The 19,052-nt window shown below is 51.6% G+C and overlaps 2 protein-coding genes across 8 annotated transcripts in view; both read right to left on the reverse strand.

Moving 5' to 3' along the window:
- Positions 1-4,360: 4,360 nt before the first annotated feature.
- SLC2A8 (solute carrier family 2 member 8) lies at positions 4,361-11,477 on the reverse strand. The gene is given in 11 exon segments (NM_001131048.1): positions 4,361-4,752; positions 5,311-5,456; positions 5,823-5,996; positions 6,713-6,821; positions 6,906-7,049; positions 7,766-7,965; positions 8,913-8,938; positions 8,940-9,013; positions 10,618-10,824; positions 11,039-11,201; positions 11,282-11,477. Coding segments are annotated over 11 exon segments (1,437 nt in total). The 5' UTR covers positions 11,338-11,477; the 3' UTR covers positions 4,361-4,614.
- A 3,517-nt stretch (positions 11,478-14,994) lies between these two features.
- GARNL3 (GTPase activating Rap/RanGAP domain like 3) overlaps positions 14,995-19,052 on the reverse strand; it is a 146,765-nt gene continuing 142,707 nt past the window's right edge. For all 7 annotated transcript variants that reach the window (XM_038549297.1, XM_038549295.1, XM_038549296.1 and 4 more), the window contains 3 exons: positions 18,622-18,837; positions 17,267-17,393; positions 14,995-15,463 (listed from right to left, as the gene is read on the reverse strand). In XM_038549297.1, the coding sequence (XP_038405225.1) occupies positions 15,286-15,463; positions 17,267-17,393; positions 18,622-18,837 (521 nt within the window). In that variant the 3' untranslated portion in view covers positions 14,995-15,285. The remainder of the gene's footprint in view (positions 15,464-17,266; positions 17,394-18,621; positions 18,838-19,052) is intronic.

Below are 19,052 nucleotides of genomic sequence, written 5' to 3' on the forward strand. Positions count from 1 at the left end.
GTGCTCCAGGAGGCTGCCTGCCTTCCATGGCTCCTAGTCCCCCTACGGTTGGTGCTGTTCTGCCCATGGCCACAAGGCCCGGCAGGTGCTAGCCCCAGAATGTCCAGTGGGCAGTAGCGGGTTTTCCTCAGTCTCGGGATCCCAACCAGGGCCGCTGGGAGGTAGCGGAGTGCTTCACTCCTCAACTGGTGCAGTTCCGCTTATGGTCACTGGGTGTCGTTAGGGCATTCCTTGTCTCAAGAATGCAGACGTCAGGATTTTCCCTGGGGCAGGGATGGGAGGTGGGGTGGGTGTGGAGGGTGGTGCTGATTTCTACTTTGGGAGGGGTAAAGCACTGCTTCTGCTGCTGCACCTGTCCGTTGGGGAATGTTCCATCTGCTGTCCAGGTCCTGTACCTGATGCTGCTGGGCTGGGCTTCAGGGGTGGATTCAAGCCTGTCAACGGGCTGGCTCTGGTCCCCGAAGCATCTTGTGCTCTGATGAGACCCCAAGGAAGTCTTAAGGAAACCTCTGAAAAATGTGTGCCCACAGTCATTGGTACGTCTAAGTGGATGCTGGTAGCAGTCAAGAGATGGTATGAGTAGGAGTTGCTGAGGAATCAGGATAGGAAATAGAATACGAACAGAAAAATGTGTAAAGATTTCACATGTCCCTTTGGGGCACCCCTTGAGCATCACACCTTGCACACAACTCCCAGTCTTCACCACAGCCTCACCATCCCCAGCAGCTGACATCGATTGAACACTTACTCTGTACCAACCTTAGTTCTAGGTGCTTTACAAACTTCTTTCATCCTCACAGCAATCCCATAAGGGAGGGAGCATCATTATACCCATTTTATAGATGAATAAAGTGAAGCTCAGAGAGGTTAAATGACTTGTCTAGGTCACACAGGCAGTGAGTAGTATAACCAGAATTTGAACTCAGCCCATTGCCTCGTAACCACCATGCTGCACTGGCTCTGGACCTTGGGTTATGGAGGGAAGAGGCCAAGGTGGAGTTGAAGCCACACTAATATTTTCCTTGCCCACAAGTTTAACCATGTCCACTTCCGTCACCATCACCTCCATCTCTTCCACTTTACCTCTGTCTCTATCCATCTCACCTCCATCTCTGTCTACCCCACCTCCATCTCTTCCACATCACCTCCATCTCTATTTTCTGTCTCTATCACCGTCATCTTTTCCATCTCTACCATCTCTCTCATCTCATGCTCTCATTTCTCTATCACCTCTATCTCTCATCTGTTCCATCTCTTTCATCTTGCTAACTCTAGATGTAGTAGCAGAATTATAAGAAAATCATAAGCAGTCTGAATATGGAACAATGTGAGGTTGATTTAAGTTCTGATTTATTTTAGTTCTGACATTACTCTGAAATACTCTTAATTTGTTGAATTTAACAAATATTTAAGCACCTGCTCTTTGCCACACGCTATGACTTTATGGCAAACAAATCGTTAGAAGAATGAAGAGAGCTTCCATTTCAAGCTGGTGGACTCAACTCCCCTTTCTCTTCCTCTAGTTACCACTGATATGACAGGGAAGATGCATAAAGGGAACAAAACTATAACAGAACTGAGAACAGGAGTCGAGGTAGGGCACACATACCAGCCACTGTAGTAACCCCCGCCCCCACCCTAGTTCTTCATTCCTAAGTATGGGCAACCAAAGTTCCCCAGATTCTTGAGCTAAACCAGCAGCATAAAAGAGGAAGACTAAGACAACCGGATTAATTGAAATCAAAAAAGCAGAGACTAGAAGACAACTTTCAAAAAATTAAAATGAACAAATGGTTTTATTCATGATAGTGAATACCAAGTGCTGTTGAGGATGTGGGGCAACTGGAACTCCTGTATGCAGATGATGGGGATGCAAAATGGTACAACCATTTCGGAAGACCATGTGGCAGATTCTTAACAGTAGTTAAATATAAACTTACCATAGGACCCAGTAGTTCCACTTCACACAAAGATTTGTATGCGAGTGTTTACAGTGGCTTTAGTGATGATAGCCCCAAATTGGAACTAACCCAAATGTCCAGTGGAACGCTACTCAACAATTGAAAGAAATGAACCACTGATGCACACAGCATGGATACATCCTAAAAGCACTCAGGTAAGTTGTAGAAGCCAGATACAAAATACTACAAACTATATGATTCCATTTTATAAAAGTTTAGAAAATGCAAAGCTATAGAGACAAGACTGACTGCAAATGGACACGAAGGAACATTTAGAGGTGATGAAAATGTCCTATGTCTTGTGTGGTGGTGGGTACACAGCTGTGTATACATTCGACCTAAGTCATCAAATTTTTATGCCTACAGTTGTTGACTTTTATGCTATGTAAATAGTGCCTTAATAAAGCTCATTTTAAAAAGTGAATATATATCTTCAGGGAAACCCCAAAAGGCATTTCCATCATAAAGAAAAGTATAGGGTGCTATAAAAAAGGACTATATAAGATGTAATTGAGGGACTCCTGAGTGCCTCAGTGGTTGAGCCCGTGGGAAGCCTGCTTCTCCTGCCTGCCTATGTCTCTGCCTCTCTTTGTGTCTTTCATGAATAAATAAAATCTTAAAAAAAAAAAAGATATAATTGAAAATCATTGTCAAAGCACCAATCAAAAGAGGGCTGGAGTTGTTAAGATCTCAAAGTAGACCTCAGAACAAGAGATATTATGAGGGACAAAGAAGGTCATTTCATAATGCCAAATGATGAAAACAATCAGAATATAACAATCCCAAATGTGCACGCACCTAGTGATGAGCTCCAAGGTGCCTGAAGCAAAGTCCAACAGAAGTGGAAGGAGAAACAAATCCACATTCATGGGTGGAGATTTCCACTCTTGTCTCTCAATAATTGATAGAACAAGTGGACAGAAAGTAAGGATGTAGAAGACCTGAACCACTCTATTAGACAACTGACCTAATTGACATTGGTGGAGTACCTCGCCCAACAACAGAATGCGGTTCCCAGCCTAATCGGCGGGCCTCTATGTAGGCACTAAGAAAGAGACTGTAGATGCTGGGCTATTGCCATGGAAGACGTCCCTGCACACGCATGTGACCTCACTTCTGGAAGGCCCTAAGGAATTCGGACTTTGCTAAGGCTGAAAGTTGTCCTGTTAGCACATTTTATTGAAATCAGAGCAGCTGTTGCAGAATCTTCCAGAAACTCTCCCCTCTGCTCGGTCCTGGACCCCCTTTGCAGTTGCACTCCCCTACTCCCCAGTCTCATTACAAGGCTTAATAGAAAATGCCAAGGTGGGTGCAGGTGAGGGCTATACAACCCTGGAAAAGAAAGCAGATCACAGAGTGGGAAGCATGGCATCCTACTTATGTGTGGTGCTGCTAGAAAGGATGTGTCCAGAGGGAGATCTTTCAGGATAGAACCAAATTCTTCTTCTTCTTCTTTTTTTTTTTATTAAAGGTTTTATTTATTTATTCATGAGAGACACAGAGAAGCAGAGACACAGGCAGAGGGAGAAGCAGGCTCCATGCAGGGAGTCTGAAGTGAGACTTGATCCCGAGTGGGATCACGCCCTGAGCCAAAGGCAGATGCCTAATTGCTAAGCCACTCAGGCGTCCCATAGAACCAAATTCTTAAAAGAAGTTAACTCTGGAAAGGTATGGCTATGAATAGTTATTGTATCATTTATCCAAATAAATGAGTTAATATTTGTAAAGTGCTTAGTGCAATGCTTAGCAGCAGACGGTTAACTATTTTAAATAGCTAATTATAATATAAAAAATAAAAGCATAATTTTATACTAAATAAATCTGTTTTTTCAGTTTTCCTACAGTAAACATATGTTCCTTGTATAGTGGGTAATAAAGGTAATTTGCAAAAGATTTCTGACTCCACTAAAGTCAATAGAAAAAGAAACTTTTGTTGCTGTTATTAATGAGATTTGATGACTAATGATCCAGGGGACTGAGCTGAAGAAAGGAGCCAGAAATGACCTACATGGGCCAAGAGTAGCCTGGCTGACCATGAGAAAAAGGGAATCAATGGGTGTTGTTGATTGGACCCATGAACAGGGCGCAGTTCGTGGGAGGCCTCCTTAGGTAAGGGATGTTGGGAAAAGCCCTTCTCAAACCGAGGTTTACACAAAGAAGCCATGACCTGATTCTCTGAGTCAAATCTTTATTTGCAAACAAAGTTCCTTCCCGATAATGCAGCCACACGACAGGAAAAACCAGGGGTCATCACCCTAAAGCATCTCTTCCAGAAAATGAGGAGCCAGGAGATCCCCCCCTCCTCTGCTGTTGCTTTTGTGGCAGGATGGAGATGGCCTGTGGATGATGGACCACAAGGCATCAAAGCCCCTCTAAGCTGTTCCCTTCCCCAGTCACAGGGTGGTGGTGGGAATTGGACCCAGGGGCCAGGAACCTCACACTCATTGTTTGCTGGGCTGTAGAGAGCCGGTAGGAAGGAAGGGCCCCGGAGGACAAGGCTCCATGTAGCTGCAGTCCTGGATCCCGGCTCCCTGAGGACAGGCAGGGACTCCCGACTCTGGCCAAGAGCCCTGCTTGGAGTCATAGGCAGCGTTCCCCACGGCAGCCCAAAGCCGGCCCTGCTGCAGAGGCAGCCACTCACAAGAAGAGGTTGTCATCGCCCCTCAAAATGAGCTGTAATTTGCTCCAAAGTCTTTCCTTTGGTTTCAGGGACACAGGACAAAGTGAAAAGGACACTGAAGATGCAGAAGGCAGAGGCAAGCCAGAAGGCACCGTAGGGCCTGAGCACCTCCTGGGAAGACAGGATGTGGCGGAAGGTCAGGAGCCCTCCTGCGATCCCCAGCTGAGGCCCCGGCCTGCCCAGCCCAGGCTCAGGGCAGCAGAGGAAGGTCTGGCCCTGCCCTCCAGAGTCCTGGGCCAAGCGCCACACAAGGTGTGGATGTTGTGTGGATGGGGAAGCTCACTGTCACGAAGTGACTGTCTGAAGGTTAGACACCACTCTCAAGTGACAACTGGGCTCCCCCTGTGGCGCCTGCCTCCAGGGCCCCCAGGCCCACTCTCTACACCCTGCTTTGGCCCTGCGCTCCCTGTTCCCTGCCTCCAGAGGAGTCTCTTCTCAGTACTAGAGGGAACAGGTAAGTCATCAGCACTTGAGGTGGGGCAGTGGGAGCACGCAGCGCACTTAGGACCCACCAGCATGGAGGGAAGAGTGAGTGGTTCCCTTTGGTTAGAACCTGGCCACCCTCCTGGCACACAAGGCTACTGACCCTGAGTCTTCTGCAGTAAGAGTGATTCTAAAGAGCGCTCCCCACTGACTACATGAGGGGAGGCCTGCAGGGCCTGCACTCACCATAACACTGCTGAACTCTTTCGTCACCAGGAAGGCCATGAACCAGTTAGTGAGGACGCACACACCTGTGGCCATGCCCTTGACGTGCAGAGGAAAGATCTCAGACATGAGGAGCCAGGGGATGGGCCCCCAGCCCACAGCGAAGCCTGCAGGAGCAAGACAGGAATCAGAGCCCATAGGGATGGACCCCTGGGCCAAGGCTCCGTGATTTCTAGTTAAGCTCTCAGCTCTGCGCCTTCCTTCAGCGACGTCTCACGCCAGTCCCTCCACTGCTTACGTGTCAGGCTTTTTTCTGTAGGATGGGGTCATGAAGGGGCCTGCTGTGAGGGCTGTGGATTAAGTGAAAGGAGCAGAGAAGAGCTTAGCTCAGTGTCTGGTACATGGTCGAAGCCATAAACGCAGAGGTGGGCAAGACCTGGTAGGCCTGCACTTGCTGGGAGCTACAGGAACCTGGCAGTGACAGGATGGCCCCAAAAACCCCCCACCCAACCTCCCCACAGACCCCCTCTCACCAGCAATGAAGAGGCACATGCTACCCACTGCCAACCAGGCCAGCCCCACGCTGGCACTAGGGGGCTCCATGGAGATAGGCGTCAAGAGGGCCACGTGTGAGGAGTTGCTAGGGCCACCCTGGGTCAGCTTGAAGTAGGCGCCAAAGGCACTGGTGCTGAATACCATGACCACACCTGCAAGCAGAGGGTGGCAGTAGGCAGGGCCCTGGGAGAAGGGAACCGCAGCCTGGGTGTGGGGCCCTCAGAGCTGGAGTCTCCATGCAGTGTGGCTGCAGCAATGTGGCCTGGGTTTCCCCAAGAGGGCAGTAAGCGGTGATGCCTAAGAGCCCCGACTGGTGGCACCCAGCTTGGTCCTGCCAACCCCAGCTTGGACCTTGAACCACAGCAGACTCTAAGAACCTCCTGGTGGCAGCACCTCCCTGGCCCAAGGAGCAGGAAGGGTAACTGTGGCAGCAGCACGGTTCTAACCCCCATGCGGATCATCTCTGGATCCTCACCACGGCCCTCCCCATCACTCCCATTTCATGAGAGAAAACGAGGGTCAGAGAGGGGAAGTCACTTGCCCCAAAAGACCACAAGCTTCCAGGTCACTTCCCCTCCTGGGTCCTCAGTTTCCTCATCCTTAAGTGGGGCCCTGATGGCGCCTGTCTGGAGGCTCATTGCAAGGGTGAAGGTGTGCTACAGTGACGCTGTTAGTGCAGGCCTGCTTTGGAGTGAGTGCTTGCTAAGGGGGCCTATGAATCTTGGCCTTGTTCCCAGGGGTGCTGTGCTAGCCTCTCCCTGCTGCCATGTGGTGACCTCAGCAGAGGCCCTCCAGCCTGTGGCGGGCGGGGGAGCCAGGCCTTTGCCACCTCACTTTCACAAGGCTGAGCCCTCACCCTCGGGCTCACCTGACAAGGTCAGGAGCAGCCTCCGCCCAGCTCTGTCCATGATGAGGGCTGCCATGGCTGTGAACAGCACCTGGATGATGCCCACGATGATGGAGGCGACGCTGCTATCCTGGGGAGATGGGCCGAGGCAGGTCAGGCAAAGAACCCAGGACTAGGCATCCAGATGAGACAGGCTGGGGCAGAGGCCTTTTACCTTGAACTTGGCCTCCTCAAAGATGGTCTCTGCATAGAACATGACAGCATTGATCCCTGACAGCTGCTGGAAGGCCATCAGCAAAATGCCGATGATGAAGGGCTTGTAGACGCCAGGATGTCTCAGCTGGGCCAGCTGGAAGCCCTGCTCAGACAGAGGCCAGTGTTAGTGCTTCTCTTGACCCCTCCTGAGGGACACATTGGCTTTGAGCCACCGTCCTAAAGCCTGGTGGAGGGAATGAGCCTCAGCTTCCTATCAGCTGGGCCTTGCTTTCAAGACAGGTCCCCGCATCACTTTAGCCTCCCTGATGGAAGGTGACAAGAGCCTCAACTCCCCATGCCCTTCCCGGATTTGCTGGGGGAACCATGAAGAGATTACATGGGCACAAAGCCAGGGGTTCCAGAATCCCACCAGTCCTGGGCTGGGGCTGAGCGCCGCTCCTGGTGCTGCTGAATCCTGACCAGCAGCCACGTTCTAGGACTCCCATCTTACAGGTGGAGAAAGGAAGGTTTAGGGAGGTGATGGCCACACAGAAGGTAAGTGGCAGAGACTCAGTCTTCTCCCCTGCCTTATGATACCCCATTGAAAAATCCAATTCCTCAAATCTGTGCTCATGTTTCACTGTGACCCAGCTGGCACTTTGTCTTCCTGGAACAGTAAGGTCAAGGCAAGGGCCCAACCAGGTTGGGGCTCCAGCCGGCCTTTGCTTGCTTACACAGAGGACACCACCACTTGTGCCTCCCCTCCCTGGATATGTATGCTCAGCTTTGGGGATAGGCTATGCGGACTTCCCCTGGCCACAAAGAGGCCATACCTCACTGTTCATGCCCCCCCACCCAGCTCTGGCTCCAGCCCCTCACCTGGTGCTCAGCCCCGACAGGGGGTTCCTCCCAGCTCTGCTCGGAGCCCCACAGGAACTGCATAGCGGCCATGGCTTCCTGGTGCTTGTGCTGGGTAAGCAGGAAGCGTGGGGTCTCGGGCATGTAGCACATAAGCAGCAGCATGAAGGATGCGGGCACACAACCCAGTATAGCCAGCCAGCGCCACTCCAGCACCCAGCCTAGTTTGGCGGGAGGGGGGTGGCGGTGTCAGATGTCAGAGCTGGAGGGGGCCAGCCTGGGTCATATCAGAGGGTACCTGCCCTCCCACCAACCCCAGGGCCTCAGCTTAAATGGTGGGGGCCTCACTACCTCTGTGTGGCTACGCTTGTGTTTGTCACCAATATTGTTATCAACTGCTGTTGAGAAATATTGTAGAAACACTGGTGGGGATGTCATTATGCTACATCTGCTCAGTGAGTATTTATGGGGCAATGAATAGAATGAGGCACTTGCTTTTTATCTAAAAGGTAGGGGCAATAGAATAAATATGTAGACTCTGGAAGGCCACCAAGAAGCAGGCGGGGCTGGCTCCTCTGGAGAGGATGGGGGACAGAATGAGAGAGACTTCTCATGGAACATCAGTGGATCAATCAACTTTCACAGAAACTGACAAATGAACGTGCTGGTTACGATGAACGGGAGCTAATTCCATAGGCATACTGACACCCATGTGTCTGTCCCAAATGTCAATATCTATGTTTGGCAGGGGCTGTGGCACACTGCGGGGTCCCCAAAGCAGCCAGACTGCTGGCAGGACTCTGAATTAGAGTCTGGATGAGGAGTGGGTAAAAATGGAAGATCTCAGACCAGGATGCTGTCCTGAAGAATCAGAGGGCACATACTCCGGGGTCCCGAAACCCCTGTTCCCTATGGGGTCTCAGGACGTCCCTTGATAGTTCTCATTTGGGGGTTGCTGCCAGACTCTCTTCATGTGTCCCTTAATGTAGCCCCACATCAGCCTTGCACTAGGTGGTGTTATCTCCACTTAAAGACAGGGGAAGTGAGGCTCCCTGGGGCAGTGTGACTGGACCAAGTGTCCCTTGAACTCTCTGAACTTCAGAATCCACATCTGTAAAATGGTCACACAGCCATTAATGGGGATCAAAAGAGAGGCCATGAAAAGTACCTGCCAGGTAGGCCAGGAGGATGCCCTGTGACGACCATCAGCTGCACACAGGAGCCCAGCAGCCCCCGCACGGCAGGGTAGGCAATTTCAGAGATATACACCTGTTGGCAGGGAAGAGGAAACTTTACTTTGGGCCGGAGTGATCTTAAAACCGGAAAGCCTCAGCCACTCAGAGTTGAGGAGGGCCTTAGCTGGGGCTGCTGCGAGCCAGGTGAGCATACCTTCCCGCCCCTCCAAGTGATCAGCAGCAGGTGTTTTCAAGGGGATTAAGGATATATACGTGGCTGCTGTATGTGTGCGCGCGTGTCTGTGTGGGGAGGGCACAGAGCTCTTCAAACTTTTATTCAACTGTATGACTACCCTTGATAAAATGCAGAGTCTGACGCAGTACGTCTAGAGTGGGCCCCACAATTCTGGCTTCTTTTTTTATTGAATGATTTATATTTGAGAGAGAGAGAGAACATGAGCAGGGCGGGGAGGGGCAGAGGGAGAGGTAGAAGCAGGCTCCCCGCTGAGCAGAGAGCCGGATGTGGGTCCAGATCCCAGGACCCTAGGGTCGCAGGACTTGGGGACCATGACCTGGGCCAAAGGCAGATGCTAAACCAACGGAGCCACCCAAGCGCCCCCAAGATTCTGCCTTTCTAATTAGCTCCAAATGACACCCAGGCTCCTGGTCCCAGAACTATACTCTCTGTGGTGCCTTTGGAGTGAGAGCCAACCCTTTGCCTCTGTTGCTACCAGTGACTGCCACTGCTTTCTCTGGGCTCAGAGGCCTGCAAGGTCTTGCTCACATTTCTAGGTTATTTTATACCTTATGCCCATGAATAAGATGGGTGTTTTTGTCTAGTAACAAAACCCAAAACATAAAACCCAACTCCTGCAGCCCAGCAAATGCAGGTAAAATGAGGTGTGAGTGCACGGGGAAGGCCAGAGAGGACTCTGAGCCAGTACTTTTAGTCTCGACCAGGTTGGTGTGTGGGTGGTTGATCATCCAAGCCCCATGGCCAGCAGAACCGTTCACTGGTCTCTCTGCAATTCAGCAGCCAGGGTCCAAGCCCCTCCAAAGCAATGCCAGGGCTGTATGTGCAGTCTTGCTCAATGCCCACAACCATGAGGTCATGCCATTATTCCCACCATTTTACAGGGTCAGAAACTGAGGCACAGAGAGGTACTCTGCCCCAGTAAGTGGCAGACCTGGGGTTTCACCTGCGTATGTGGCTTCCAAGTCATCCTGAATAGTGGTGCATCAGGAGACCGGAAGAGGGAAGAAAGAAGGGAACAGCTGGAAGACCACCTGAGTAGTGAAGGGGGACGGGGCAACGCAGCAGCCTTTGCTGCCAGGACAAACCAGAACAGGATTTTGCTGCCAAACTGTAGGCTTCAGTGACCATCCACGGATGGCATCTTATTTGTAGAGTCAAGGAGAGGCCTGGGTAAGTAGCACAGTCCTGGGTTTGAGCAATGGCTTCACCAATGACTAGTGGCTGGACAAAAGGGCTTCAGTTTCTGAATGAAGCTCACTTCATCTGTAAACCAGGATAACGACGGCTCCTTCCAAGGCCCGTCGCGGGGGTGGGGGTGGGGGAGGAAGATAAAGCCGGTGGGGGGCGCGGTGCCAGGCGCCCGGAAGGCCGCCGCCAGGGAAAGCCACGCCCCCAGGCCTGCTCCTCCCGGGCCCAGGGCGCGGGGCTTGGGGGACACTCACCGGCGCTACGAGCGAGGCAATGCCGCAGGCCAGGCCGGTGAGGAGGCGGCCCCCGAGGAGCATCCACACGTTCTGGGCCGCGGTGATGACGACGAAGCCGCCCACGAAGGGCGCGGAGCAGAGCAGCAGGCTCAGCTTGCGCCCGGCGCGGTCCACGAGCCAGCCGCCCAGCACGCCCCCCGCCGCGGCGCCCAGGGTCACGATGGCCTGGGGGCGGGGCGACCGCAGGATGGAGCGGGGGCGCCCGGGCCCGGGGCCCAACCTCGCCCTCAACCGCACCCCCAGCGGCCTGCGACGGGACGGGGTGGGGGGAGGGGTGACCCCCGGCGGGAGAGCAGAGCGTCTCGGTGCCCGCCCCGAAGGCCCCCGGGGCGTGGGGCGGGAGGAGGAGGGGCCCCGGCGGGTGAGCCCCAGGCCTCACCCCGAACCAGGAGGCGGCGGCGTCGTCGAGGCGCAAGGCCGGGGGCGGGGCGCGCCGCAGGCTCGGGATGGCGGGGGAGCTGTAGCCCAGCGCGAAGCCGAAGCTGAGCGGGCCCAGCGAGGCGGCGAAGGCGGCGAGGAAGACCCGGCGGCTGAGGGGAGCGCTGCGGAGACGGGGAGCCGGGTGAGCGGCGCGGCGGGCGCGGGCGCGGCAGGAGGCGCCCGGCTGTCCCCTCCCGCTCACCTGCCGCCGGGAGGGCCCAAGAGCGGCTGCGTCTCCTCCGGGTTCTCAGGCGTCATGTCTGCGGCCAACGCCTGCGGGGTCCGCTCTGCGGCCCGAACGGCCGCGGGTCCCGCGAGCGCAGCGGCCCCCGCCCCTCACGGCAGGGCCGGCCAATGGGCGGGGAGGGCGGCGCTGGGGCGGGATGGGAACGGCCAATGGGGGCGCAAGGCGGGGCTAGCGTCGCCGCTCGGAGCCGCCCACCAAGTCCAAGCCGACCAATGGGGCGAGGGGCCGGTTGGCGGAGCCCCGGGAACCGCCCCCGCGTCGGTGGGGCGGGGCTGCACGGGCTGAAGGACACCCACCCAATAGGGGTACGGTGCGAGCCCAGAGGTGGGGCCAGAAGGACCGCCTCAAGCTGAGCCGGCCGGTGAGCGTGGAAGGCGGGGGCTGCGTCCGCCCCTGGAGCCGCCTCTCGTCGAGCCTCAACCAATGGGGCTGGCAGCAGCGGAGCAGGGGAGCGGCGCTCCGGGCTTCCCCGCCCAGGCCCCGGGCGGTAGCGGCTGCCCGCCCCGGCCTGCTCTGCAGTTGCTGCTTGGCGTTAAGCGCTTCCCCGGGACCGGGATCGGAGGCGTCTGGCCCAGCTCAGCCCACTGACGGCCGCAGGGAGGAACGTCTCCAAACGCCGGTCCCGGGCGGCAGAGGCAAGGCCCCGCGCTGCAGCCCACCTCCATGCGGGTCACAACTCGGAGCCCGCAGATCGCTCACGGCTGCGAGCCGACGACCACCAGGACCTCGGGGTGCTGAGGACCTGTGTGGGGAAGGGCCCTCTTGTGTGTGACTCATCTGGGCTTAAATGGTGAGCCCCAGCCTCCCCATTAAGTTCTACTCCACTTCATAGGTCATCCTGACTCTCCAATCTTCATCTTAACACCAGCCAGGTGTGAGTCTCCTGGATATTAATAGCCAACCTCTTCCCGTGGGCACCCAAGTGACTCCTAGAGGAAGGATGTCAGGGCTCAGAAGAATCTTCCCATTCGTAGAGGGTACACACTTCTCTGGATGAGGTGGAGTGCTGTGTGATTCTTGAAGGAATTGGCCACGAGAGTAAGAGGTTTGGCTTCTAATCTCTGGGCCTGTTTCCTCATCTTTAAGTGGGGAATGCAGTATCCACCTTGTGGGAGGGTTTTAAGCAGAGGCAATGTATATGAAAGACCAAGCGCATGTGAAGCACTCCAATGGTTGCCGGTAAGATTATGAAAGTTGTTTGACCTAGTGCAGCCTCCTGATTGTACTATCTTTAAAGACAGGCAACCGCCCCTCTAAGCGTCCACAGCATCTTGTGCTTGGGTTATAAATTCTTATCTCCGCGGTTATCCCTGCTGCATGATCACCTGTTTACTCCCCTCCCTCCCTTACTGGATGTGACCTCTGGAGGTGACCTCTTCCTCCACACAGTGGGCCCTTGGTGTTTGCAGAGCAGATGAATGCCTCAGACTCCGTGGGCAAACTGCTACAGTTACACAGTGGGGTAATTCAGCCAGTGGGGTATGCAGAAGGGCTTATGTGGATAGGATGCTCCAGTGAGCCTAGCTGGCACCAGCCTTCTGAGCCACAGGCCCTTACAAACCCACTCCTGCCCTGGGCCTGGTGGTCTCCCTTCCAAGGGTGCAGCCTTCACTTCTTGGCCTTTGTAAGCGGATATTGCTGTGAGCAGCCTCTGATCCCCCTTTTATAAGCTAATCACCATGGATATGATTAGTAGGGTCCACCTCTTGCCCTTTCTACATTCACTCCCAGTGGGGTATGCAGAAGGGCTTATGTGGATAGGATGCTCCAGTGAGCCTAGCTGGCACCAGCCCTCTGAGCCACAGGCCCTTACAAACCCACTCCTGCCCTGGGCCTGGTGGTCTCCCTTCCAAGGGTGCAGCCTTCACTTCTTGGCCTTTGTAAGCGGATATTGCTGTGAGCAGCCTCTGATCCCCCTTTTATAAGCTAATCACCATGGATATGATTAGTAGGGTCCACCTCTTGCCCTTTCTACATTCACTCCTCAGATCAGTGACTCCTGTCAAATCATTGGGGCAGTTCTGAAGCTGCCAATCTCTTTGGAAGAATGTTCTAGATCACCCTTACTTTTTCTATTCCAGGCTGGGAAGCAAGAAACTTCAGAGGGGAAAAAAAGGATGACAGAAAGAACACACAGACAAGCTCATAAAGCTTACAAATTAGTTTAACATGAAAAACACCAGTCAGATCCAACTGACACAAGGTTCTCAGCCTGACTCTGTATGGTGGACAAGGGAGAGAGAACTCTGGGGTCAGAGAACTCACAGTTTCAAATCACTGCTCCTTTCTAAGCCTCAGTTTACTTATTTGAAAAACAAGGATAATAAAACTTAAGTTGCAGAACTTTTCGTGAGGATGAGATACAGCATGTAGTGGGTCTTGTGTTTCTCCCTATAGATGAAAGGGGCAGAAGGAAACGCAGAGGAGGAATGGGAATGCTGAGTACAGCTAGGGTACACCTGGCTATGCCTAGAAACCACCGTCTGCATTACTCTCCTCTCTTGCCATCTGCTGGAGGGAACCAGGCAGGCTTCACTGGATCCAGTATGTTGGGCTGTTTCTTGCACAAACACCACACAGGGGCAGCCTGGGTGGCTCAGCGGTTTAGCGCCGCCTTCAGCCCAGGGCGTGATCCTGGAGATTCGGGATTGAGTCCCACATCAGGCTCCCTGCATGGAGCCTGCTTCTCCCTCTGCCTGTGTCTCTGCCTCTCTCTCTGTCTCTCTCATGAATAAATAAATAAAATCTTAAAAAAAAAAAAAAACCCACACAGGCAATTGTGCAACAGACACAGAGGGAGCTCTGCCCACAGTGTGTAAGGTCCACGAGGAGGTAGGACCCAAACTTCTACTCCACTTCAACTTCTGTCAAATCTGTCAGATCCAGATCATGTCAAACACAGCGCTCTACACTTCCAGAGAAGTCCTGCAGAAGAACCCTCTGGGATGATTTCACAAAGGAATGATTTAAATTTTCTTTTGGTGGATAATATCGGCAAGAAGAGAGCTAATAAAATGGAATCTGTCAGACCAAAGCCAAAGGTAAATGACCTTCTTCACACTGATTACAATTTTTACAGTGTCAGTGAACTAGGTTTCCTCCTTAGATCTCCTGTGGCTGAGGCTGATGTTGCACAGTTTCATTTGCACTCGGTCAAACCCACATTTTCTTCTCACTCTGAGGAGGAAGCAATGGAAGGCAGGTAATGACAAGAGAAGGATACTCACTTGGTTCACGTGAGAGAGCAAAGCAGACCTGAGCGTGAGAAGGGAATGTGAGAATGATAATTTTGGCGGCAAGGAGTGACTGTTGCCTGGCTATATGCTTTCAGAGTAATGACAAAACCAAACAGAATCATCTTAAGACTCTTAACAGATTCCTATCCCTTTCTTATTCTTTGTGAGACACAAGGAGGGAGCAGGAGCTTCTAAGAACTAACCATTCAGCTCTTCTTAAAAGTCTACAGGCAGGGGACACAGCTGGTTCTAATGTTAGTGAACCGAAACAGCGACAGGGGCCAACGGAGCAGAAAGAAAACTTATTTATAATGAATTTAAAAAGCAATGGCTTTTCTTTATAAAAGAAACACATTATGTGACATAAATCAAAACTGTAATGAAAAAATAATTTTTCCATCTAAGTATATAAAATATAAGAGAAGGTTGCAGTACATAAGAATGAACATTTTTGATTTATTCAAAGTTTCAATCTAAAACCTCAATGAAATCTACCACCTTTATTACAAGGGGACTGATGGTTCCTGAACAGAAAGAAACAAAGGTCAAGAAAGATGCACCGGACATTGGAGAGACCCAAACCGGCCAGGTGTGCGGAAGGTTTGGTCCAGTAGATCACGAGTGGGCTGAAAGCCACAGTGTTGAGAAATGCTGTCAGAACTGGTTCAAGAGTATAAACCTCCATAAGAAAATTAAAGATGGCAAACTCGATCTGGACCCTGTTTACTTCAGGTCAATAATGTCTTCATCCAGGGACGCTGTGAGCTGAAACGGGCTGCTGCCCCACACGGGACTGCCTTCTCTGTTGGCCACAGGGTCCTGGTCAGAGCCTGTCGAGTGGTAGCGCCCCTCGGGGTTGGCTTCTGGAGCAGAAGGACTTTCCAAGGAGCCTGACGTGATCCTACAAGAGAAAAGTCACCTAAGGGATCCCTCGAGAGCATTAGTGACCTGGGCCCCTGCTGTCAGGTAGTTTCCTGTTCATCTGAGCTCATAAAGCCTGTCTCCCGCCACTCCCTACCCATTTGGGGATTGGGGGGGGGTAGGGACATGAGGAGTCACCCCAGCTCTACCTCATGGGCTGTTGGGAGTTTTAAAGAACAGTGGTGACACACAGGATTGAGGCGTTTTTTACTTTTCCAAAGGGCAAATCTGGATAATATCACTTTCTGCCTAAAATCCTTGGGGGTTGGGGCTCCTGTGGCCTGAGGGTAAGGCTGAAACTCCTACCCACAGGACCACATGCCACACAATCTGGCTCTGCTCACTCTTCTGCCTCCTCCCAGCCCACTCCACTCCCTTGATTTTCTCTTGTACTCAGGACACTCTCTTGCTAGCCACAAAACCAGTGTGACCACATTCAGGGAGTTCATTCATTCAGCGAGTACTCATACTCATGTAGCCTGTGAAAGCCCCTGGCGTAGCCTTTGGTCAGTCGATGGGCCATGCTGTGCCTGCCTCAGGGCCTTTGCCCTGCTGTTCCTCTCATTCCTTCTAATTCAATCAAGGCTTGGCTCAATGGCATTTCCTCAGAGAAGCCCTCGTGACAACCCCCTCCCAACGTAGAACTACTACCCACCCCATCCCATCACTTACTTTTTAAAAAATTTCCTTGCAGCACTTGTTACTATTGGAAATGATTCAATTTGCTCAACTGTTTGCGAGTTTATAGTCTGTGTCTCCACACTAGAATGTAAAGTCCATGAGGGCATGACTTGTCATGCAGTAGGAGCTCAATCTGTTAGATTAAAGCATCTGTGTGTGCTGCTCACTATGGGCCAGGCTATTGCTTACTGGGTCTACAAGACTTGGTTCAGCCTTTCCTGGTGTTTGAGACCCTCCCCGCTCCAGGTGTGGAGGTGTGGGGCAGCCAGCACTCCCCATTCCTCTGTATCACCTGCCACCCGGGAAAGCTGTAGTTCCTAGAATGGTCTTGTTGGCCTCTCCACCGGCCTGTGGACACCCCGAGGGTGATCTTCATATCCCCAACACCCAGCTCAGTGCCAGGTGCTCTGAGAATGGAGCCTGGACATGGGCTCCCTTACCCTCCATACAGGAGCATGCAGGTTGCTTGAGGGACACAGAGGCTCTTAGGGGACAAATCAGGGGGATTTGACAAATGGTCATTGACATGGGATACTGAACTGCCTTCCAGAAAGGCAGTACCTGTTTTTATTCCCACCAGAAGCATTAGAGAGGGCCTATTATCTTTAATGCCCACTGAGCATTTCCATTTAAAAATATCTCTGTCAGGGTGCCTTGGTAGTGTAGTCAGTTAAGCATTCAACTCTTGGTTTTGGCTCAGGTCATGATCTTGGGGTTGTGAGATGGAGCCCTGCAGTGCTCGGCACAGAGTCTGCTTGAGATTCTATCTCCTTCTCCTTCTGCCCCTTCCACTTATGCTCTCCCCTTCCCTCTCTCAAAGTAACAAATAAATCTTAAAAAAAAAAAAAATCTGTCAGTCTGGGGAGCAAAAAAAGGAAAAGAAAAGACTTATTAATGTATTTTTATGAGCATTTGGTGAATTGTAAGCAAGGTCACCCCCTTGCCTGGGCCCCTCTTGGGGCTAGCCTAAGGGTCCTCAGAGAGGAGCCAGATGCTGACTGTCTGCCCATGGCATCATCAGTCAGCAGAAAGGGCCTTGTGGCAGTGCTGTGACCCACAGGGCCACCACTGAGCAGGGATGGCTGGGGCTGGCTTCCTATACCTGTCACTGCTAGTTGATCTTGCTGTCTCTGGCTTGGGGCCTCCTTGGCTTTCTTCTAATTGCTTCCGGGCTTTTGATTTGGGCTTTGGTGCTCCTTCTGACCGGGTTCCACCTTCATCAGAGAGGCCTGGATGACAGGGGAGAAGCACAGGTCGGAGGGTTATTACCACTGTGGAGACAGAAAATGTCCTTTTTTTTTTTTCTTGGTTGGCTATTGGTACGTTATTGCAACAGAGTCTGGAAGGGTTGATAAAGTATATATTTAAAAATAATTGGTTTTCTTGTTGGTGGCAACTTTTCTGATCATAAAGAATATATATATTGCAAGAAGGAAAGATCTTAAGAAAGACGGAGAGAAAGAAACTAAGAAGGGTCTAGAGGAGGAGAGAAATTCTCCTATGATCCCACCACTGGAAACTATAATTGTCTAACTCTGAGGCTCAATTTCAAAAAAGCACAGTGGTTTGTGAAACAGCAGTTGGCAGATCAAGCTTTCATAGGGAATATTGGGTGAAAATAGCAACAGACGTACTTTAAAAGCAAATGGAAGGCACCGACTTCTAAAAGTGCCTGGCTTCGCCCTGTCAGGTGGCCTGCATCCCTGCCCCAGTTGTCAGGAAACACAACTGCAGGCTAGGGATGCGCTAAGGTGAACTGTCCTTGCAGTTTCAGGCCGTGCAGGTCCCAATTAAGTTTCAAGCCAGTACTGGTTTAGCACATCACTTCCTTTTTCTTCACTTTGTTTTCACAACTCGGAACAAAAGTCTTTCTAACAGTCTCACCTCTGCATGACTATCATAGTGCTTTGTGCTTTTCTGCTCTGGTCTCCCGTCAGTGTTACCAAGATAGGATGGTATATCAAATATCTCACATCTGTGCCATCCTTACAGACCTGCCCCCATGGTCTCTGGGCTTTGAGAAGCAATAACTGAACTGCACCACAAATATAAAAAATATGGTAAATTTAAACTTATGAATACACAACGATAGCATGTTATCTGAGAACTGCAGGTTGTAAATACTTTTAGACACTTTCTAGGAGATCCCACATATACAGATACTTATATTTTAAGAAATTGTGTCAGATGAGATATACAGTTTTACAAACTGCCCTTCCTGCCTGCCCTTAACTGGCTTGGGCAGCCTTCCACACCAATAAATATAGACTGACACATCTAGGTGGGAAGTGTGCTGTATATGATTCTTTGGTATAGCAGCACTATAATGTATTTATAAATTCCTTACTAAAGGGAAAGTTTCTTTTTTAACTCATCATTTTCAAGGATGATTAACATCTATCAATGAAACCAGCTGGCCTATTTATAAAATAGTGAAAACACCCAAATTGCCATTACCCAGCAGTTCTCTGCGTGTCCTGCTGGCTATTTCTTTAATCTCCATGCGGGACAGGGACAGGGAATGAGTGACAGGAATGGCGGCGATGCCCAGGCCGATGGATGTAGGCGGCGTGACAGCCTTGGAGACCAAAGGCGACTTCAGAGGTCGTTCGATGCTTCTACCCACAAGGTTTCTGAGTGGAATCTTGTACAGATTTTTGGACGGAGTTTCACCTGACATGTGATTGAGAAAAGAACGTGAGAACTTTAAGAAAAGTCTACTATGTACCATGAGGGTGATTTCTGGTTCCTCCACCCAGTTAGCACAAAGGGAAGGATTTGTGTGGCATGTTGAACTCCTGGACCTCATTGGGAACAACAGAGTGATGGTGCCTGATGGCTTTGGTCTTTAAGGGCATCGTCTTCACAGACACATGACTAAAAATGCA

The sequence above is a fragment of the Canis lupus genome, chromosome 9 (genome assembly GCF_011100685.1).
Source record: "Canis lupus familiaris isolate Mischka breed German Shepherd chromosome 9, alternate assembly UU_Cfam_GSD_1.0, whole genome shotgun sequence".
NCBI classification, from domain to species: Eukaryota; Metazoa; Chordata; class Mammalia; order Carnivora; family Canidae; genus Canis; species Canis lupus.